Source organism: Astatotilapia calliptera, chromosome 2, assembly GCF_900246225.1.
Source record: "Astatotilapia calliptera chromosome 2, fAstCal1.2, whole genome shotgun sequence".
Taxonomy (NCBI): domain Eukaryota; kingdom Metazoa; phylum Chordata; class Actinopteri; order Cichliformes; family Cichlidae; genus Astatotilapia; species Astatotilapia calliptera.
Window position 1 is genome coordinate 28,773,816 of NC_039303.1, and position 17,537 is coordinate 28,791,352.

General features: G+C 36.2%; 1 protein-coding gene across 2 annotated transcripts in view; it reads right to left on the reverse strand.

Moving 5' to 3' along the window:
* The window catches only part of LOC113036343 (hepatocyte cell adhesion molecule-like), a 40,635-nt gene extending 30,073 nt beyond the window's left edge, over positions 1-10,562 (reverse strand). Inside the window, exons 1-6 of one of the 2 annotated variants that reach the window (XM_026192670.1) lie at positions 10,304-10,562; positions 7,528-7,718; positions 6,137-6,457; positions 5,336-5,587; positions 5,127-5,246; positions 4,683-4,912 (exon numbers count right to left, since the gene is read on the reverse strand). In XM_026192670.1, coding sequence (XP_026048455.1) covers positions 4,731-4,912; positions 5,127-5,246; positions 5,336-5,587; positions 6,137-6,457; positions 7,528-7,576 — 924 coding nt within the window. In that variant the 5' untranslated portion in view covers positions 7,577-7,718; positions 10,304-10,562 and the 3' untranslated portion in view covers positions 4,683-4,730. Of the gene's footprint in view, positions 1-4,682; positions 4,913-5,126; positions 5,247-5,335; positions 5,588-6,136; positions 6,458-7,527; positions 7,750-10,303 lie in introns of those variants that run through there. The other variant, XM_026192651.1, reaches the window with a different exon arrangement.
* Between the last annotated feature and the right edge of the window lie 6,975 nt (positions 10,563-17,537).

A 17,537-nucleotide genomic window follows, 5' to 3' on the forward strand; every position in this document is an offset into this window, starting at 1 on the left:
TAAGGGATGTTAGCTGCCGCTCACCGTTTGTCTGCAGGCTTTATTAAATAAAAACTTCCAACACTGATGTCACAACATACGACTTATTTTGACAATTTATTGAAGTGAGAAGGAGTAATGGGAGGAGAATAATTGCATTTTTGTTCAGCGGTGTTTGTAAATTAAGAATTTTCCCAACTACATGTGCTGCTAGCCTGTGACCTTCTTTTTATGTGCACAGAGCCCAGAGGAGTCTGTGGAAACATCCAGAATTGAGGCAGTGCAAGGAGCTAGGGATGGTATGTCTTCAGATAAAGTAGTGTATTATCCATCTATTATGTACATTACAGCTAATATCCTGATCCAACAACCGCACTTTTTGTGTATTTTAGAGGCCTCTTACATTTGCTGCTTCTGGCACGCTCATTTCAATAACAAGAGGAAGACCTCTGAACTATGAAGAAATGGCGCGAGTGGCATCAGTGTAGCGCATGTCAGCTGTGGTCACATATGGCATGTGGTTTTAAAAAGAACATGTGTATTCATTACCAGCATTAGACACCTTCAGCTGCACTTGTAATTATGAAGACTCACAGTTGTCTAGCAGCTCTAATTTGCTTTAAGAAAATGTACTGCCAGGATGTGACTTTCCTAAATGTCTTCTCAAACTGTTGCTACTTTGTTCTAAGTAGTTCTTAATTATGAAAGATATAACATTCATTACAATGGGAAGTAAAATCTTGTCTGCACAACACACAAACACCCTCTGTCCTTTCATTCTGTGTAAAAACGTGTTGAGAAGATATATAAAATGTACCATGAAAGGATACAAGTGTGAATTGTTCTAATAAAATGAGACAGTTTTGTAAGTGGATTACAGTTTGCAGTTCATTTAAACCTAGTGCATATGCGTGTTGCTAGGACTGATCAGAAGCAAATTTCATTTCAAATGACCACCCAACAGAAGCCTTGATAAAAGTGTGGTTTTGTGCAAACTGTGCAAAAAGGAGTTGGCATACCATCGAAGCACTTCAACCTTACGGTACCATCTAAAGCAAAACATGTTGCAGCGAACACAGAAACTGTGGGAGCGTTTAGCATTAGCAGTCCCAGTTCGAGTACCAATAAAAGGTGTTGGCAGCCCAAACTTGATTAAATATGGATTGCTCTGACTGTAGACCACTATTAGTGGTAGAAGACAGGGGTTAAAAAACGTGCTAGGTGATCCAACTTTCCAACTGCTGTGCCGAAAGACTATTTCAAGTAAAATCAACAGGAGGGCAGGGGTGAGCCTCTGCCTGCATCTGTGAGTATTGCTTTCCCACTCAGTGTTGCCAACTTAGCGACTTTGTCGCTATATTTAGCGAGTTTTCAGACCCCTTAGCGACTTTTTCTCTAAAAAAAGTTGCTAAAAAAAGACGTGAAAGCGCGTATCGTTTTTTCTCTCAACAAGCAGAGGGTGCTGTAACGCAGGCAGTTCTTCTTTTACTCTTTTACTCTTATGCTGTTTTGTGGATCACAAGGTTTAAAACTAGTTATAAACACACACACACAAAGTAACTCCACCAGAGTGCCTATTTTGGGTCACTTTTGCCGGTCCAAGCCCGGGTAAAGGAGCAGGTTTGGAATTGTGACATTAAAAAAAACAATAATTGCTAAAAGAAATTTAATTTGTAGTTCTAAATAAACTCTAAATGCATTTAGGACGTTTTTTACTCACTTTATGTCTCTTCCACGATGTTATTTCTCTCTCCAACAACTTAGGTTACAATTAGATTAGCATGACAAATTAGGCGATGACGTCATTTAGCGACTTCTAGCGACTTTTAGGACAACCAATAGCGATCTTCCTTACTGAGGAGTTGGCAACACTGTTCCCACTGTTGTGCGCAGTGTTGCCAACTCCTCAGACGTCATCGGCTAATTTGCGATTCATTTGCAGTTTGGACGCACAGGTGTGAACATCTCCTACCCTGATAGCAGTTCTTACCATACAGTTACAACTGCCCAGAGCTTCTCATCTGGCTGAAGTGTAGTGCCTGCCCACAGCTGCCTCTTTAGCCCGCTAAGTTGGCTCAGCTACTTACTGGATCCAACTTCCCTTTACATTCAGAGCGTCCTCTGCAATGGCCTTCTTCCCTTCCCTATGTTCCCTTCTGCAGAAAAGTGATAAAATACCATCACTCCACGCACTGTAGTACGCAGAAATGATTCCCGACACTGGACTCGAACTATCATCCCTGCGATGGACCTGAACAGGTAAATAAAACTATTTTTAACTTATTTTTACTGTTTCTTCAAAAAGCTCTATAGTTGACAGTTAATATGTGTAGATCTATAATGACTTTCCTGAATTGTCTACTACGGGTTTGTGACTGAGCTTCTTGGAGGTGAGACATATGTCTCATGTTCAGTGGTTTTACCTGCTTCTAACACCTGCATCACCCCACGGAGATCTCTGATGATGACTCAAACTACATGGTAAAATTTAATACTGCCTTCACAAAGGACCAATCTCACCGTGTAGCTATACTCAACCATCAATGGCTCAAGATAGCTACTGTGCTTGACCCAAGAGGTTTGGACCGGCCTTGAGGCCCTGCTGCAGGAACAGTGTAGATACAAAGGAGCCAGCAAAGACAAAGAACCTTCTCCTCTTTTGATTGTCATCAGATTCTGATTCAAATGGACAGTAAATAAGAATGGAGATATTGTGAGTCCAATAGGTTTGTTATTTTTTGCACTAAAATTAGAATTAGAATTAGAATTAGAATTCAACTTTATTGTCATTGCACATGCACAGGTACAGGGCAACGAAATGCAGTTTGCATCCATCCAGAAGTGCTTAAGTGATATAGATATATTACAATATATATTAGCAATAATATAGATATGTGAGTATATTACAGAAATGAGTCTATTAAGGTATGTTATAATGTACACGGTATGAAGTATGTTGTGAATATTCTATAACTATAAGTATGTACAGGCTGTAGTGAGTACAAGCTATGTACAGGCTATGAACAGGATATAAATATGAAAAACTATACAGAATATGAAATAAATAACTTTACAGAATCTGGGATATACAGCTATACAGAAATGGGAACTATGCAAGTTGTAAACAGTTGTAGGATTAAAGATTATCGAATGTACAGAATGATTATTTACACAGAGCTATACAGTAGTGCAGGTAAGATAAGTGAGATATGTGGATAGTTTCTACAGAGGCTATATAAAGTGCTAGTGGTTGTGAGTGGTGGTTCAGTCCATATTATTATTGTGTGTTTGAGGGTACAGTTGTCCATTGTGGGTGTGTGTGTGTTCAGTCCATGTGTTAACGTGGGTCAGATGTCAGGAGGCAGAGTTCAGGAGTCTGACAGCTGTGGGGAAGAAGCTGGTGGTCTTAGTCCGGAGGCTCCTGTGGCGCCTCCCAGAGGGCAGGAGGGTGAAGAGTCCATGTGATGGGTGACTGGGGTCTTTGATGATTTTCCCAGCCCTTTTCAGACACCGCTTCCTGTAGATGTCTTTTATGGCAGGAAGTGGTGCTCCGGCGATGCGCTGGGCAGTTTTCACGACCCTCTGCAACAGTTTGATTATGTTCGATAATCAAACTGTTTTAGCCTAACGTACAAAATAATTTTGGCTAAGGTTACTCAGAGTTTAAAGGTGAAGCTGGTCAAATAACCCGTTACATTTCTGCCTTATTTTTTTAGGAAGAAAATTGTATTATTATTACAAAACCATTTTCAAAATGTACAGGTGGAGAAACTGAGATCTGGTGACGGCCTTAACAGTCACCAGATCTTCAGTATTTTCATGAGCCCTTCCGGTCCTTGTCTTCAGTTTCCTGTTCTTAGCTTACAGGAGGAGCATCGCAGCGACAACAGGTGTAGCAGAGTGGCTCCAGCAGAGTCCACAGGCAGGATTTTTAGCGCATGTTCTTATGAAGCTGAATATGCAATGGATAACAGAAAAATATCTTTTACTTAATTCCACCATAAGATATATAAAAAAAAAAAAAGATTTTCTGCCAATTGTCAGTTATCAAATCTGTATCTGATCTCTTCTCACACTTTAACAAGGTTAAAGTTTTGTTGGCATCAATTTCCCAAAAATTAACTTCTATTGTCCGACACTACACCATTTTGTGAAGCACTTTGTGATTTTTATCTGTGAAAAGTGCTAAATAAGTTAATTTTACTTAACTACCACATAGAGAAAAAGATATTCACTTTTAACTTCAATGTTTAAGTTTAACTTTTGTTCTTTTTTTTCTCTTTTCATCTAAAGCACCAAGTTCTTACTTCTGTGTTCTCCATGGTCTCTTTTCTTTGACTCTTCCTGCATGGTTACCAGAAATAAACTCTTTTATTGGCACTTTATTCACACACTGACATCACATTGTCAGCTATATGGTTGATTATTTTAAAATGCAGCAACAAACAACAAATGGTGAAAACATCTGTACACAAATGTGTCCTTCAGCACTACAGATGAAATGTAAACACAAAATAAAAACTATGAAGGACAGAGAGTTTTTATATGATGATGATTATATTTAACAGGACCTAAATATAAAATTACAGAAATTATAAGAAGAACCACATTTTTATGGAAAATTTATACACACTTGTTATCTTGTGAAAAAAAAAATGTGGAATGAATGAAAAGGAAAAGAGAAACACTCTAAACCTTATTTCCACACCTACACGGATATGTGACAAATGTACAGCAGGTGAAAGGTGACACTAGGTGTTGGAGCAAGGACTCGTTTCAATCATTAAAACAGAGTTATCTGGAGATTCCACCTTTTCTGGGACAGCAGGGCCTTCCAATATTGTTTTTTTCTTCCAAGTGAACCAGATCCAAATCCCACTTAATGACAGAATTACCACAGCGGCTTTCAAACCAAATATGAACCAGGAAGTACCTGTGTTAGACACAAAAATGTTTATGACAAGTTAGAGCTGTGAGAGAAGAGTCACAGTAGAGTTTTCACTCATGTACCATAGTTTATAGAAAGGGGAAAAAATACGTGAATGCATCCCCTTCATCAGAGTTCATTTTTATTCATTTATATACCATGTGTCATCACTGATGGCAGTTTGATTAAAGAGGCTTATTTGACATGTTAGTCTCCTTACCCACTGCAGTTGGTGTGACTGGTGTAGGTTCAGTTGTTGGTTCAATACACAGGCTGTTACTGTCTGCATGCACCCACCCTAATATCTGTGTCCCATTGATTGAGGTACAGTTAATGAAGCCTGTGAGCAAAAAACAGATCATTCATGAAAGACCTTCAAAAGTGAATTAGTCGTTATTATCGACTTTTATTCAAAATGTTGTCACTCACTACAGGTCTTCTGTTCTTTGGAGACACTATTGACATGATTTCTCACTGAGCAGACCAGATGTCCTGAGACTTGCTGTTTCAGAGTGATGTTGTTAGTCTCATTATTTCCAGAAAGGAGCTCAGCATCTGTCAGTGTGCGTCCATCCAGAGCCCAGCTATACTGAGGACTGTCCCCTCCTTCAGAGGAGCAGGACACCCTCATCTCTCCCTGGGACAGACACTCAGAGACCAGCAGGACAGAGGACACAGGAGCTGAGAGAAACAAATACAGATGACTTTTGATAATATAATGAGATGCACTTTCATGCACTATGCTTCCTTCTGTGTAACTTGGTCATGGTCTGTAACTTAATGGCTGATTTTCCATAGTTCCTAAAATCTACTACTTTGCAACACTATCAGTTGATTATGGAATATGTGGGAGGGAAGAAATATCTCAAAATAACTTGCTGAAAAGGTAGCATCCATGTTACACTAACATACACAATTTCAGTGAGCTCTTTACAATTATTCATTAATTCACAAATGTTTGTAGAGGAAGACTGCATGGCTAGCTGCTTGGTTTTCATACATCTGTGCCAGTGGAACTATAAACATCAGAATTCAAAGATTAAGAGATGTGGCCCAATACTTTAGTGAATGTAGTGTGCATCATGTAGATTATCATTATTTATGGTTTGCTAATTCAAAACAGGGGATGCACAAAGTGTACTTATTTGAAATTCTGTGCTCTATATTATAAAGATTACCAAAACAATATTGCATTTACATGAATTAAAGGCTGCATTTCCCAACATTTACCTTGAATGAACAACTGTAAAGTCCACTCGCCTGATGATTTTCCATCTGAATCAAAGGTTCGAAGGGTATAATCACCACTGTCATTCCTGCTCAGATTATTGATCCTAAATGTTCCATTACTGGGAAAAAAGCTAGATCTATGTACTATGGTATTAGAAATAATCTTATTATTTAACACAGCTAGTATTTTTAATGAATTCTTGAACAGGCCGTATGTAGATATTTCAGAGCTGCTGTCCATCAGCTGGATGTCCACAGTTCCTCCCAAAGCTCCATAACACTGAGCTCCATCCTGTCTGTCATCACAGTAAGTTTCCACACCTGCAAAATTTGAAACATTAAAAAGAAAAACATTTGTGATTCGTTAGTTTCTACCTAATAAATTACAACAACAATTTGATTAACATTGTCAGCAATCCAAAATTTACTGATGCGAGGACTTCTACTTGTTAAAAAGTATTTTTAGTATTACCATGTTTATACCTAATGCCTAATTATGTTTTGGATAACCCAGTGCTTTGATTGATTGGTATCAAAGTATTTGAAGTAGCACTACTGCCATAAATCTGTCAGCTCTTAATATCTAACTCAGAGTAGGTAGTAGTTTTGACAATTGTAGGTAATAGAGCCTCAAGAACAAACATACTGCATCCATAATCCCAAAGTTATCACACGAATCTGTCCAACATTTACTAATATATTAATAATTAAGAAATACAGGTAGACACATTCTCCACATTTTAGCCGAGTGCAAAAACTAAAGTATTTTCATGTAACCAAAATAAAATAAATGTCAAACAGAAAAAAGGAAGCTATATTTCAGAAAAAAGAATCTGCACACAAACAGGACACAGATGTTTATTTCTGAAGGTGGCATTAAAATTGATAAAGTAATGCAACCGAAACATTGTTCAGCATATCTGTAGTGACTGCATGACTTAAATAACTTAAGATGTGGATTCATAGTTACAGCCAACCGATAAGTTGAGACAGATTCTTCAAAATCAGGCAGTTTATCACAGTAACAAATAAGCTTGACGTCTCTGATAAGGATGGAAAGAATAAAGTCCTTTAAAAAGTCAGTTTAAAACTCACTTAAACACACTGCAACAAGGCTCCCAAGGTGCATAGTGGGCTAAGAATTTACCACTGCTACTAAAACTGGTAAAAAGACAAAAAAAGGAACTAAAGCTCTGCTCAAATGGTCATGTACTGCAGATGTAGCCAATAGATTCTAACATTTAATTAAATAAAATAAATCAAAGTGCACATATTGTAACTTTGGGTAAGTATTTGTGCAGCTTTAACATCTCTGATGACGATGTCAGATATTTTGTACAGGTTAAAAAGGTATTAAATGATAAGTGTCACATGTAAAAAGAATATCTCACCATGAGACACTCCCAGTAGGATCACCATCAATCCCAGCACAGCTTCCATGTCTCCTCAATGTTCAGTGTGTGTTGACACAGTCGGCAGCCGTCAGAGTACTTTATTAAATAATATGCACATTTGTCCAACAGGTAACAGTCAGAAATGGCTCCTGCTACTGATCAGCCTCGTTTGAAATGCTGTTCTCATTCTGTGTGTGGAAATTTGAAAAAGGAAGTACAACTAGCATATTCATTACTTTGCAGAAATAAAAGGAACCTCACAGATCTTCCACAGACTTTGTTTAATTATTACTCACACTGTCACTGGACTATTTTTAGATCGGTAACAAACTAACCATATCCTGCCCATCACTCAGTGTCTACAACATTCATGCAGTTTAATGCAATTCAACAGCAGCCCCATTTATATTTCATCTTAAGTCCATATTTTGTTGCTGATACAAAGTACCTTGTATACACATCCATGAAGAAAAAAGAAACACTTTTAAAACATTATAAAATGTACACTCTGCCCATATGGAAAACATATATATAAATCTTATAAAGTTTGTATCTGTCTTGTGTGAAACTTGTATGAAAAGCATACAAGAGTGAAAAAAAAATAAGATCCCTAGAAAAAATATATAAATGAAACTTGTATGTTTTGGATACTTACTAAAACAATATATGAAAGTGGCCACTTTCATGAGTAAATCATATAAGCCTTATATGATTCACTATATGAAGTAGGCCACATCTGATGCAAGTCTTTTATAAGTTTTTTCTATTTCTTTTCTATACGGGTGACTTTAGGGATTGTGGTATTTAGGCTAATTGGTGGTTTGAGTGGTTGTTTTGACCAATGCTCATTCAAACCAGTACAAGTTCTGAAAAGTGACACTATTATTCAAAAGTATGTTTTAAATACTGCATTCTCAATAATCCAGATATAAACATTTAAGAAAATTGTCTTAATCTGCACAAAGCATTTTCAGTGAGCGAAACATTTTGTTGCTCATCTAAGTGTTCATCTGAATCATAGGCCTGCTCAGATTGTCTGCCTGCGCAGGCTACTGATCTTAAATGTGAATCCCAACCTCAAAGGACAGTGTGTGAATACTTTGACGAAAAGCATTGGTATACTCATCTTATTATTCTTTGAAATGAGTAAAATAGTGAAAAGGTGTTTCTTTCTTTTTGTGATTGGTTTCATTTTGTGTTTGTTGGCCAAAGAAGACTGTTCAGTTTCAATTTGTTTAATACTGTGAAAGTAGAGCCTCAGTGAACCAAAAACTTTTTATGGGCATGCTGTGACTGCAGCATTGTGTGAATACTTTGACGAAAAGCATTGGTATACTCATCTTATTATTCTTTGAAATTCGTAAAATAAAAGTACTCTGCATATTTGTTTCTTTCTTTTTTGCTTTGTTTCATTTTTTGTTTGATTTTTTTTATTTCTGTAACTGCAGAGCTTCAGTGAAATAACAGGGCAAATCATCACACCTATGATGTCAGACGAAGTCGTTATTAAAATTATAAAATTATTTAAATCTAAAACTCTTGGGTTTGAAAGCTAGCTCACTAAAACTAAAAACAACTAGCTGTTTCTCTTCATCATCATTATTTTTTTCCACAAGGAGGAACCTGAATTAACATGATCAATAATTAACTATTTAAAATAGGACTACACTACTGATGATTATGAGCATGACAGTATGACAGAGTTTTATAGGAGCTCCCGCGTTCTGGCAACCTTCAGATAAACTACTCTAGTCTAACTACTGAAAGCAGCTGTCATTAGTGATCAGTTTCAGATAAGAATGTGTGAACTCAGAAAGAACGGAAGTGTTTAGAATGGAACTCAAGAGAGAGAAAAGACAGAAGTTGTCTTTCAGTTTAGAGATACTAATACTTTGAAACCAAATGTGTAATTTTCTTGTTCAGCTAATCATGCAGTTTCACTGACATTGTAATATTTAAAATTTTAAAATAAATGCAATAACTAAAAAAAATTAAAATTAAAACAAGTAAGAGGTTTATATGTATTTTCAAGCCAGTTCAACACATACATGATAAAAATTCCAATTTATGTTCAAGTTTAAATTACAGATTATTTCAAATCTCAAAACACTTTCATAGACATCAATGATTGTTCTGTTGTTCACTGGTTTTAAAATGTTTTCTGAAGTTATGTATGTTGAGGTTACATGTTAGTTAGTTTCACCATAGAAGATATTTTGCACAGAAGGAAGTGAAATTGACTAGACTAAACCCTAACCCTAAAATTAACTCATTCACTGCCATTGACGTCTATAGCCGTCAATTGCAGTGCATGAGTTAATGGGTTTAACTCATTCACCGCCAATGGCTGGCAGTGAATGAGTTAAAAATCGTCCATAATAGTTGACATCAAACTTTCAACACATTCCTGCTCTGGTCTACCTGCTGTATGTCTATGCCAAGTTTCACTGCTTTCATACTCCCAAGAAGTTAAAGGACAAGTCTGCTCAAATTTCACAACATTCAAGGAATGTGATAACGTCATGTTAAAATGTATTTAGAAATCATTTGTGAGAGGTGACATGAATTTTACAATGGATTCCTCTTCTTTGACACCCACACTATATGTGTGCAGATTTTCATCTCAATCCACTGCATAACTCTGGAGAAATTAAAGGACTTTTCTTGTTCATTTCAACATGCACATTCGATTATAACAATAAATAAAAAAATAATTAAATATCATCTTTGATTGTTGACATGAAATTGTCAAATGAATACTCCTTTCTTTTACCTTCTCTATATGTGTCCCAACTCTTGTCAAAAGATGCTGCAAGATTCCAGAGAAATTAAAGGATCTTTCTATTCAAATTCCACAAGGTTATTTTAATGAACAAAATCTTACAAAAAAAAAAAGATCCTTCTTTGACAGTTGACTTGAAATTCTCCACAAATTCCTCTTCTCTGAAACTAACACTACATGTCTGCAACTTCCGCTTCAACCACTGAAACATTTCTCTTGTGAACTCAAGACAGACAGTAAAGTGGTGCTGAGCACCCCAATACAGGAAGTAGGGATTGGCTGTCTGTTTAAAGAGTCCAAATCTCTGATCCTATCGATCTTACCCAGCAAACAGTGCAAAGCTTTGATGAAACCGATGTGTGAGGGGACTCACCCAGCTGTAACTGCCTCAGAAACCCAAGTTGCCCTGCTGTTGCCCTGCTGTCATCTGTTCTTGTAAAGTATAACCAAACTTTTGAGCGTTTGTGCCACTTAGTCGTTATGTTTCCTGTCGGCTAAATGACGCTATGCAACGTGGCGACGTCATTCAAAGGGACTGGAATCGATAGGGGAATCGTTTGCAAAAATGGCAAACAATTCCAATTAATTGAAACAGTGGGAACCGGTTCTCAACAAGAACCATCCGTACCTAAGGGTCTGTTAGTTTGGCTGGAGTAACCTGTAACATGGATAACAACACTCTGCTGGGTGCTTGGAATATTGTACTCAAAGGATGAAACACTGAAGAACTAGAACATAATTACAGTAAATATATAAAACCAAAGTAAATCATGAACCCACATAACTCAAAACACTTAGTCGGCGACCCAGGAACCATGACAGTTAATTCTAAATAGTATAAATAGCTCTTACATGTTACTCCAGCCCTTTGAAACTAACAGACTGTTAGTGCTGTTTTCCAATGCAGTGCATGGGGGTAAGTAACAGTTAACTTACCCCCATAATTATGACAAGTTGTTGTTTATGTCAAATCTTTTCACATATACCGTAGTTGTAGTTGACACCCAAAATAAATAATATATTCCAATAAACAGTGTTTGAATTACACTGATAGTGTCTGAAAACTGCATTTAAAATAAACTTACATTGTAGATAACTGAGTGCTTTTCCAAAATCTAAATAGATTAAATAAATACAAATGGTAAAAATGATACATCTTCCAAATAGGAATAGGTCACTCCGGATGTTGACCAATAACTATTTACAAACACTGTGTACTAAAATGATTGCTTTCATGTTTAAAAACTGAGGTTTTGTGAGAATATATACAAAAATATAATTAAAATAGTTACAGTTCATCTTTAAAATTTTAATAGTACAAATCTTGAAGACCTCTTCTTTACAATAAAGTCAGATAAGTAACTAAAAGACAGTTAAAACAGTAATAGAATACTGCATAATAGCACCATCTCGTGGGAATAAATAATAATACTGCTTCAGACTGATTTGTTGACCAGATACACCTTTTTCCCCTTTTTTGGACTATCATAAATTGTTTCAATAGGCTTTTGTTTTATGTATATAGTTCAAAGATATGCCACCTCAAAAGATAGCATCAGGTCTCCTTTTAAAGCGTCTTATGAGTCACTACCTGAGGTACTCAGTCACCGCTGGATCATTGAGGAACTTCAGTTAGTGTAACTCCGGGTCTTGTGCTGGTTTGTTGTGCTTCTTGTCATCTTGTGAAGAAACGTACCTGTCTCCTCTTGTGCACAGAAACCAGTGGAGAGCAGCCTGTTGAAGAGAATCACTGGCATCATGGAATCTGGATCATCGAAGCTGTGTATCGAGTTTTGGGATTGTTTGTTGCACATTTTGAAGCTTCTAACTAAATTAATTGTCCATCAAGTCCATCCAAGTCCTGCTTTGCCATATAGCAAACCTCACAGTCTCTTTCAAGTGATTCTCCAAATGGCAGCAAATACAAAGATGGTGACTCACACACCTTTCCCTTGAGATGTCTGGAGTTTTGATCTCCTCCATACCTGCTTCATGCCCTGGAGGACGGGGCTGTGGCCCCCCCACACCTTCGAGCAGATTATTACATGAAGGAACCTTTTAAAAAAAACAAAAAAACAAGCGCGTCCATGCTCACAGGTGTACACACGGGTGATCACACCCACAAACTACACCCTTTTTGGCTCCTACCTCAAAGCACACTGTGTTCTGTTGATCTTATGTGCTGCACAATAATGTTTAATATTTAGTATTTACTGTCATATTCCCATATATCATTGTGATGTTGTTTATTCTATTACTCTTGTTCTCTTCTGCTTGTTTTCTTTTTTCTTTCTCAGCAGGTGATCCAGGTGATTGATATATGCATTTTTTTTTTCTCTGCCCGTTCTGTTGGTTTATGTTTTTTGCCCTTGTCCCCCGTCCCTCTTCTCAGCTGTTTCTCTTTCCCTCTTTCTTTCTCCCCTTCTTTCCCCCAGTCAAGTCTGTCCCGTATTCAGTAAGTGAAAATGAAATAAACAAAAAAAACAAAAAAACAATAAAAGGTGAATCAAATGGACCATTACGGCAAGGCTGGGATGGTCAATTTGGTAAAGTAAATCCGTTGGGCATCTTTGTTTGCCTTTAGACAACAATTCTGATGGCAAAAGAGCCAAACGGGACAGGCAAAGAAAAGAAAAAAAAAAAAAATAAGAAAATGTCATCTGAATATCAGTGTCTCTTGTAAGGAATCTGTGAGGAAAACTGTTTATACTAGTGTGTTTTATCACTGTCCAAAGGTTTTGCTGCACTGAAATTTGTACAAACATTTAGCCATTTACTTTATTTATTTCTAATTTAAGGATCATCTGTTCCAACTTCTACCAAGTCAAAAACTAGACAAGTTCACATGAAAAAAGAAAAACTCCCACATCAAAATAGTCTATCATCATGTCTGCAGAATACAAAAGCAGAAAACACTCACAGTGTTTATATAACATACTATCTTTAAATCAAGAGATCATAAAAGAATACATGTGTTCTGGTATAATGCAGATTAAAGTAAAATAAATCAGTAAGTATTAGCTTTTTATATTTTTCTGATAGGAAATCACATTAAACTAGAAAAATTTGCATTTCCTGCGAAAATGCAGTGTGGATGCCTTAACGGCTGAAGATATCTGCTGAAAAAAGCTGAAAAAGTTGAAACAAAAAAAAAAAAAAAAAAAAAAAAAGGATGCCCTGAGCAGGATTCGAACCTGGCCCTCCTGATCAAAGGGCAGCTATTTAGCTCACTGAGCCAAACACTTTCTCACAAAGAAAAGGTGGAGAGATTGACAATTGTGCTAGCAGAATTTGGGCAAAAAAAAAAGGGGTGAAAATTCTGCTGAAAAGAGTTCCATCAGCAGAATTTCTGCTGAAAAGAGGTGAATGAGCAGAATTCTGCTGAAAAGAGTTTTTTTCTGAAAACAGCAGAAAAAACTGAAAATTTTGCTGAAAAGAGTTGAATGAGCAGAATTCTGCTGAAAAGAGGTTTTTGCTGAAAAAGAGCTGATAAAGTTTGGATTTGTGCTGAAAAGGGGTTAAAAAAAACTGAAAATTTTGCTGAAAAGGGGTGAAAAAAATGAAATTTGTGTTGAAAAGAGTTTAAAAAAAGTTTAACTGTTAAGTGAAAGAAATGTTGCCATAAGCTGGATTTGAACCCAGGCCTCCCAGTCTGAGAACGGATGCTTATCTCACTGAGGTAAAGCACAGCTCAGCCCATGATGCAAAATCAGTGACCACATTGATAATGTGTTCCATTCATTTCAATGGTCAAAAGTCATAACACACATCAGCAGAAATAGCAGAATTTTTTAAAGTTTAAACATAGCATTTCTGCTAAAACTTAGTATTTATACTAAATAATATTTTTTTTCCTGCCAAATCATAGCATTTGTGCTGGAGCACAGAAAGTTCCACCAAATCATACAATTTGTACTAAAACATTATTTATGATTTAGCAGAAACATTGGGACTTGGTAGAAATACTATGATTTACATGAAATACTTTGACTTAGCAGAAGTACTACAATCTAGGAAAAAAGTACTAAAGCATAGCAGAAATTCTATCATTGAGCAGAATTACTAGGATTTAGAAGAAATACTAAGATTTGGCACAAACACTGATGTGGCTCAAGAACCTTTATTGTGCAGTTATACTATGATTTGGAAGAAATACTATACTTTGGCACAAATACTATGATTTGGAAGAAATACTATGTTTTAGCACAAATACTATGATTTGGCTCAAATACTATAACTATCCTCGGTCAGAAGGAGAGGCTGACATCCAGGGATTAGATTACCACAGGTGGAGTTTATTGCGGTCAGATGGATGGTACAGGGAGGTATGGCATACAGTAGGAGGATGTGGAGAGGTGATATGGTGTGGTTTCTATGATTAAGAACAGGGTATGCATTACAACATGCATACAGATTAAAGATTAAGAAAACTGGTAACAAATTCCTCCACTACAAATCAGTCTGATGCCACTTTTTACAGGGTTCCCGTTTACTAAGGCACTACCCAAAAGGCGCCACAAGAGGGCACTCCAACACAAGAGATGACCTATTTACACTGTAAACAGCCCCTACTTAGCCACTACATAATACAGTGATATTACAGTATACAAATTCACACAAATACTATGATTTGGCAGAAATACTATGACTTCGTAGTAATACTATAACATAACAGATTTCCTAAAAAAAACTATGAAATTGCAGTAATTCTATGACTTGGCAGAGATACTACGTTTTAGCACAAATACTATAACAACGCAGAAATACTATGACTTAGTAGTAATACTATAACATAACAGTTCAATGTTCTTGCACAAATACCACAATATGGCAGAAATACTATGTTTTAGCACAAATACTGTGATTTGGTATAAATACTATGATTTGGCACACATACTATATTCCGCAGATACACTATAACATAACAGATATGCTACAACTTAGTAGTAATACTATAACATAACAGAATTATTATTTGGGCACAAATACCACGATTTGGCAAAAATACTATGATTGGGTACAAATACTATGATTTGGCAATAATACTGCATTTTAACACAACTACTGAGATTTAATTGAAATACTATGATTTAGAAGAAATACTATTACTCCATACAAATACGATGCTTTGGGACAAATACTATGTTTTGGTTCCAATACTATGATGTTCAACAAATACTATGATTTGGCACAAGTACTATGATTTAGTACAAATACTATGAATTGGCAGAAATACTATGCCTTAGTAGTAATACTATGACATAAAAGATATACTATGGTTTTGCAGACATACTATGATTTTGCACAAATACCATGATTTGGCACAAATGCTATGATTTAGCAGAAATACTATGATTGGGTACAAATACTATGATTTGGCAATAATACTGCGTTTTAACAACAACTACTGAGATTTGATTGAAATACTATGATTTAGAAGAAATACTATGACTCCATACAAATACGATGCTTTGGCACAAATACTGTGATTTGGCAGAAATACTATGACTTAGTAGTAATACTATAACATAACAGATTTCCTAAAAAAAAAACTATGAAATTGCAGTAATTCTATGACTTGGCAGAGATACTACGTTTTAGTACAAATACTATAACAATGCAGAAATACTATGACTTAGTAGTAATACTATAACATAACAGTTCAATGTTCTTGCACAAATACCACAATATGGCAGAAATACTATGTTTTACCACAAATACTGTGATTTGGTATAAATACTGCGATTTGGCACACATACTATGATTTGGCAGAAATACTATGCCTTAGTAGTAATACTATAACATAAGAGATATACTATGGTTTTGCAGACATACTATGTTTTTGCACAAATACCATGATTTGGCACAAATGCTATGATTTAGCAGAAATACTATGATTGGGTATAAATACTATGATTGGGCAGAAGTACCATGTTTCAGTACAAATACTATGATTTGGCAGGAATACTCTGGTTTAGCAGAAATACTATCTTTTGGTAGAAATTCCTGCTAAAAGGTACTATTTCTGCGTTTTAGCAGAAATACTGTAATTTGGCATAAATACTATAATTTGGGATAAATACTATGATTTGGCACATATAATATATTCAGGACATATATTATAAAATAACAGAAATATTTGGCCCCAAAACCATGATTTTGCACAAATACCATGATTTTGCAAAAATACTATGAATTGGCAGAAATACTATGATTTAGCAGAAATACTATGATTTGGCAAAAGTACTTAGATGTAGTAGAAGTACTTTGCTTTAGCAGAAATACTATGATTGAGGAGTAATACCTAAACATAGGAGAAATATTGATACACAGACACACATACACAGACAGTAAAGGGAACAGGAGCTGTGGAGAGTCTGGGCTTGGTATATGTAGGTCAGTTAAATTAGCTGCACCTGCTGTAGTCAGCCCTTACACACACAGACACAGAGAGAGGTGTGAGTTTTCTTCAGTGTATTTCTGACATTCAGGATTCCCCTCGAACAAATGGCCATAATTTCCTAACCGTAGAGGCTAGAACGGTCATTCAGGCATCGTTTTATTCAGAAGAGATGGGGGAATCTTCAGGTCTTCATAATTCAGAGATAAAACATAAATTCTTAAAGATATATGACTTGTAATACACTGTAACTGAGTAGAGGCGAAGCAAAAACTGCCTTGACTTGCGCTCAAACAACCTTTGGTAACTCTAAATCTATATGGAGCATCAAAATCATTCTTTCACCGTAAGAAACAGCAGGCTTTGGTGAACAGTCATGGAAATTTTCAGGGCTCTGTGGAAATACATCAAAAAGATATGACGAGAGAAAAAAGTGGTTCATTTCCAGAGATTGAAATCTGATGAAATCTGAGCGAGGGACAAATTTCCTACCCTCAAACAAGTCCAACTCATTTCAGAACGGTAATAGGTGAGAAAGAAATTCTTGAATTGTGAGCGTCAGGAGTGTCTGAACATATACGGGGACAAGCCTCATGTCTTAACTTCGCTTCGTTAAGGAGATATGACAATTTGAAAATGCCTCTCATTAGAGAAATCCAGCGGTGATTTTGAACAAACTCTCCATTGAGTTTATATGGAGAGTTTTCTGACTTTGTGTTACTCTGAGGAGATTTGCAAAATATCTATGAGTCCCACAACAATGATAGTGACATTTTCTGAAAGCCAGCAAAAATACCTACGTTTTGGTGTATAATTTGTGGGGCT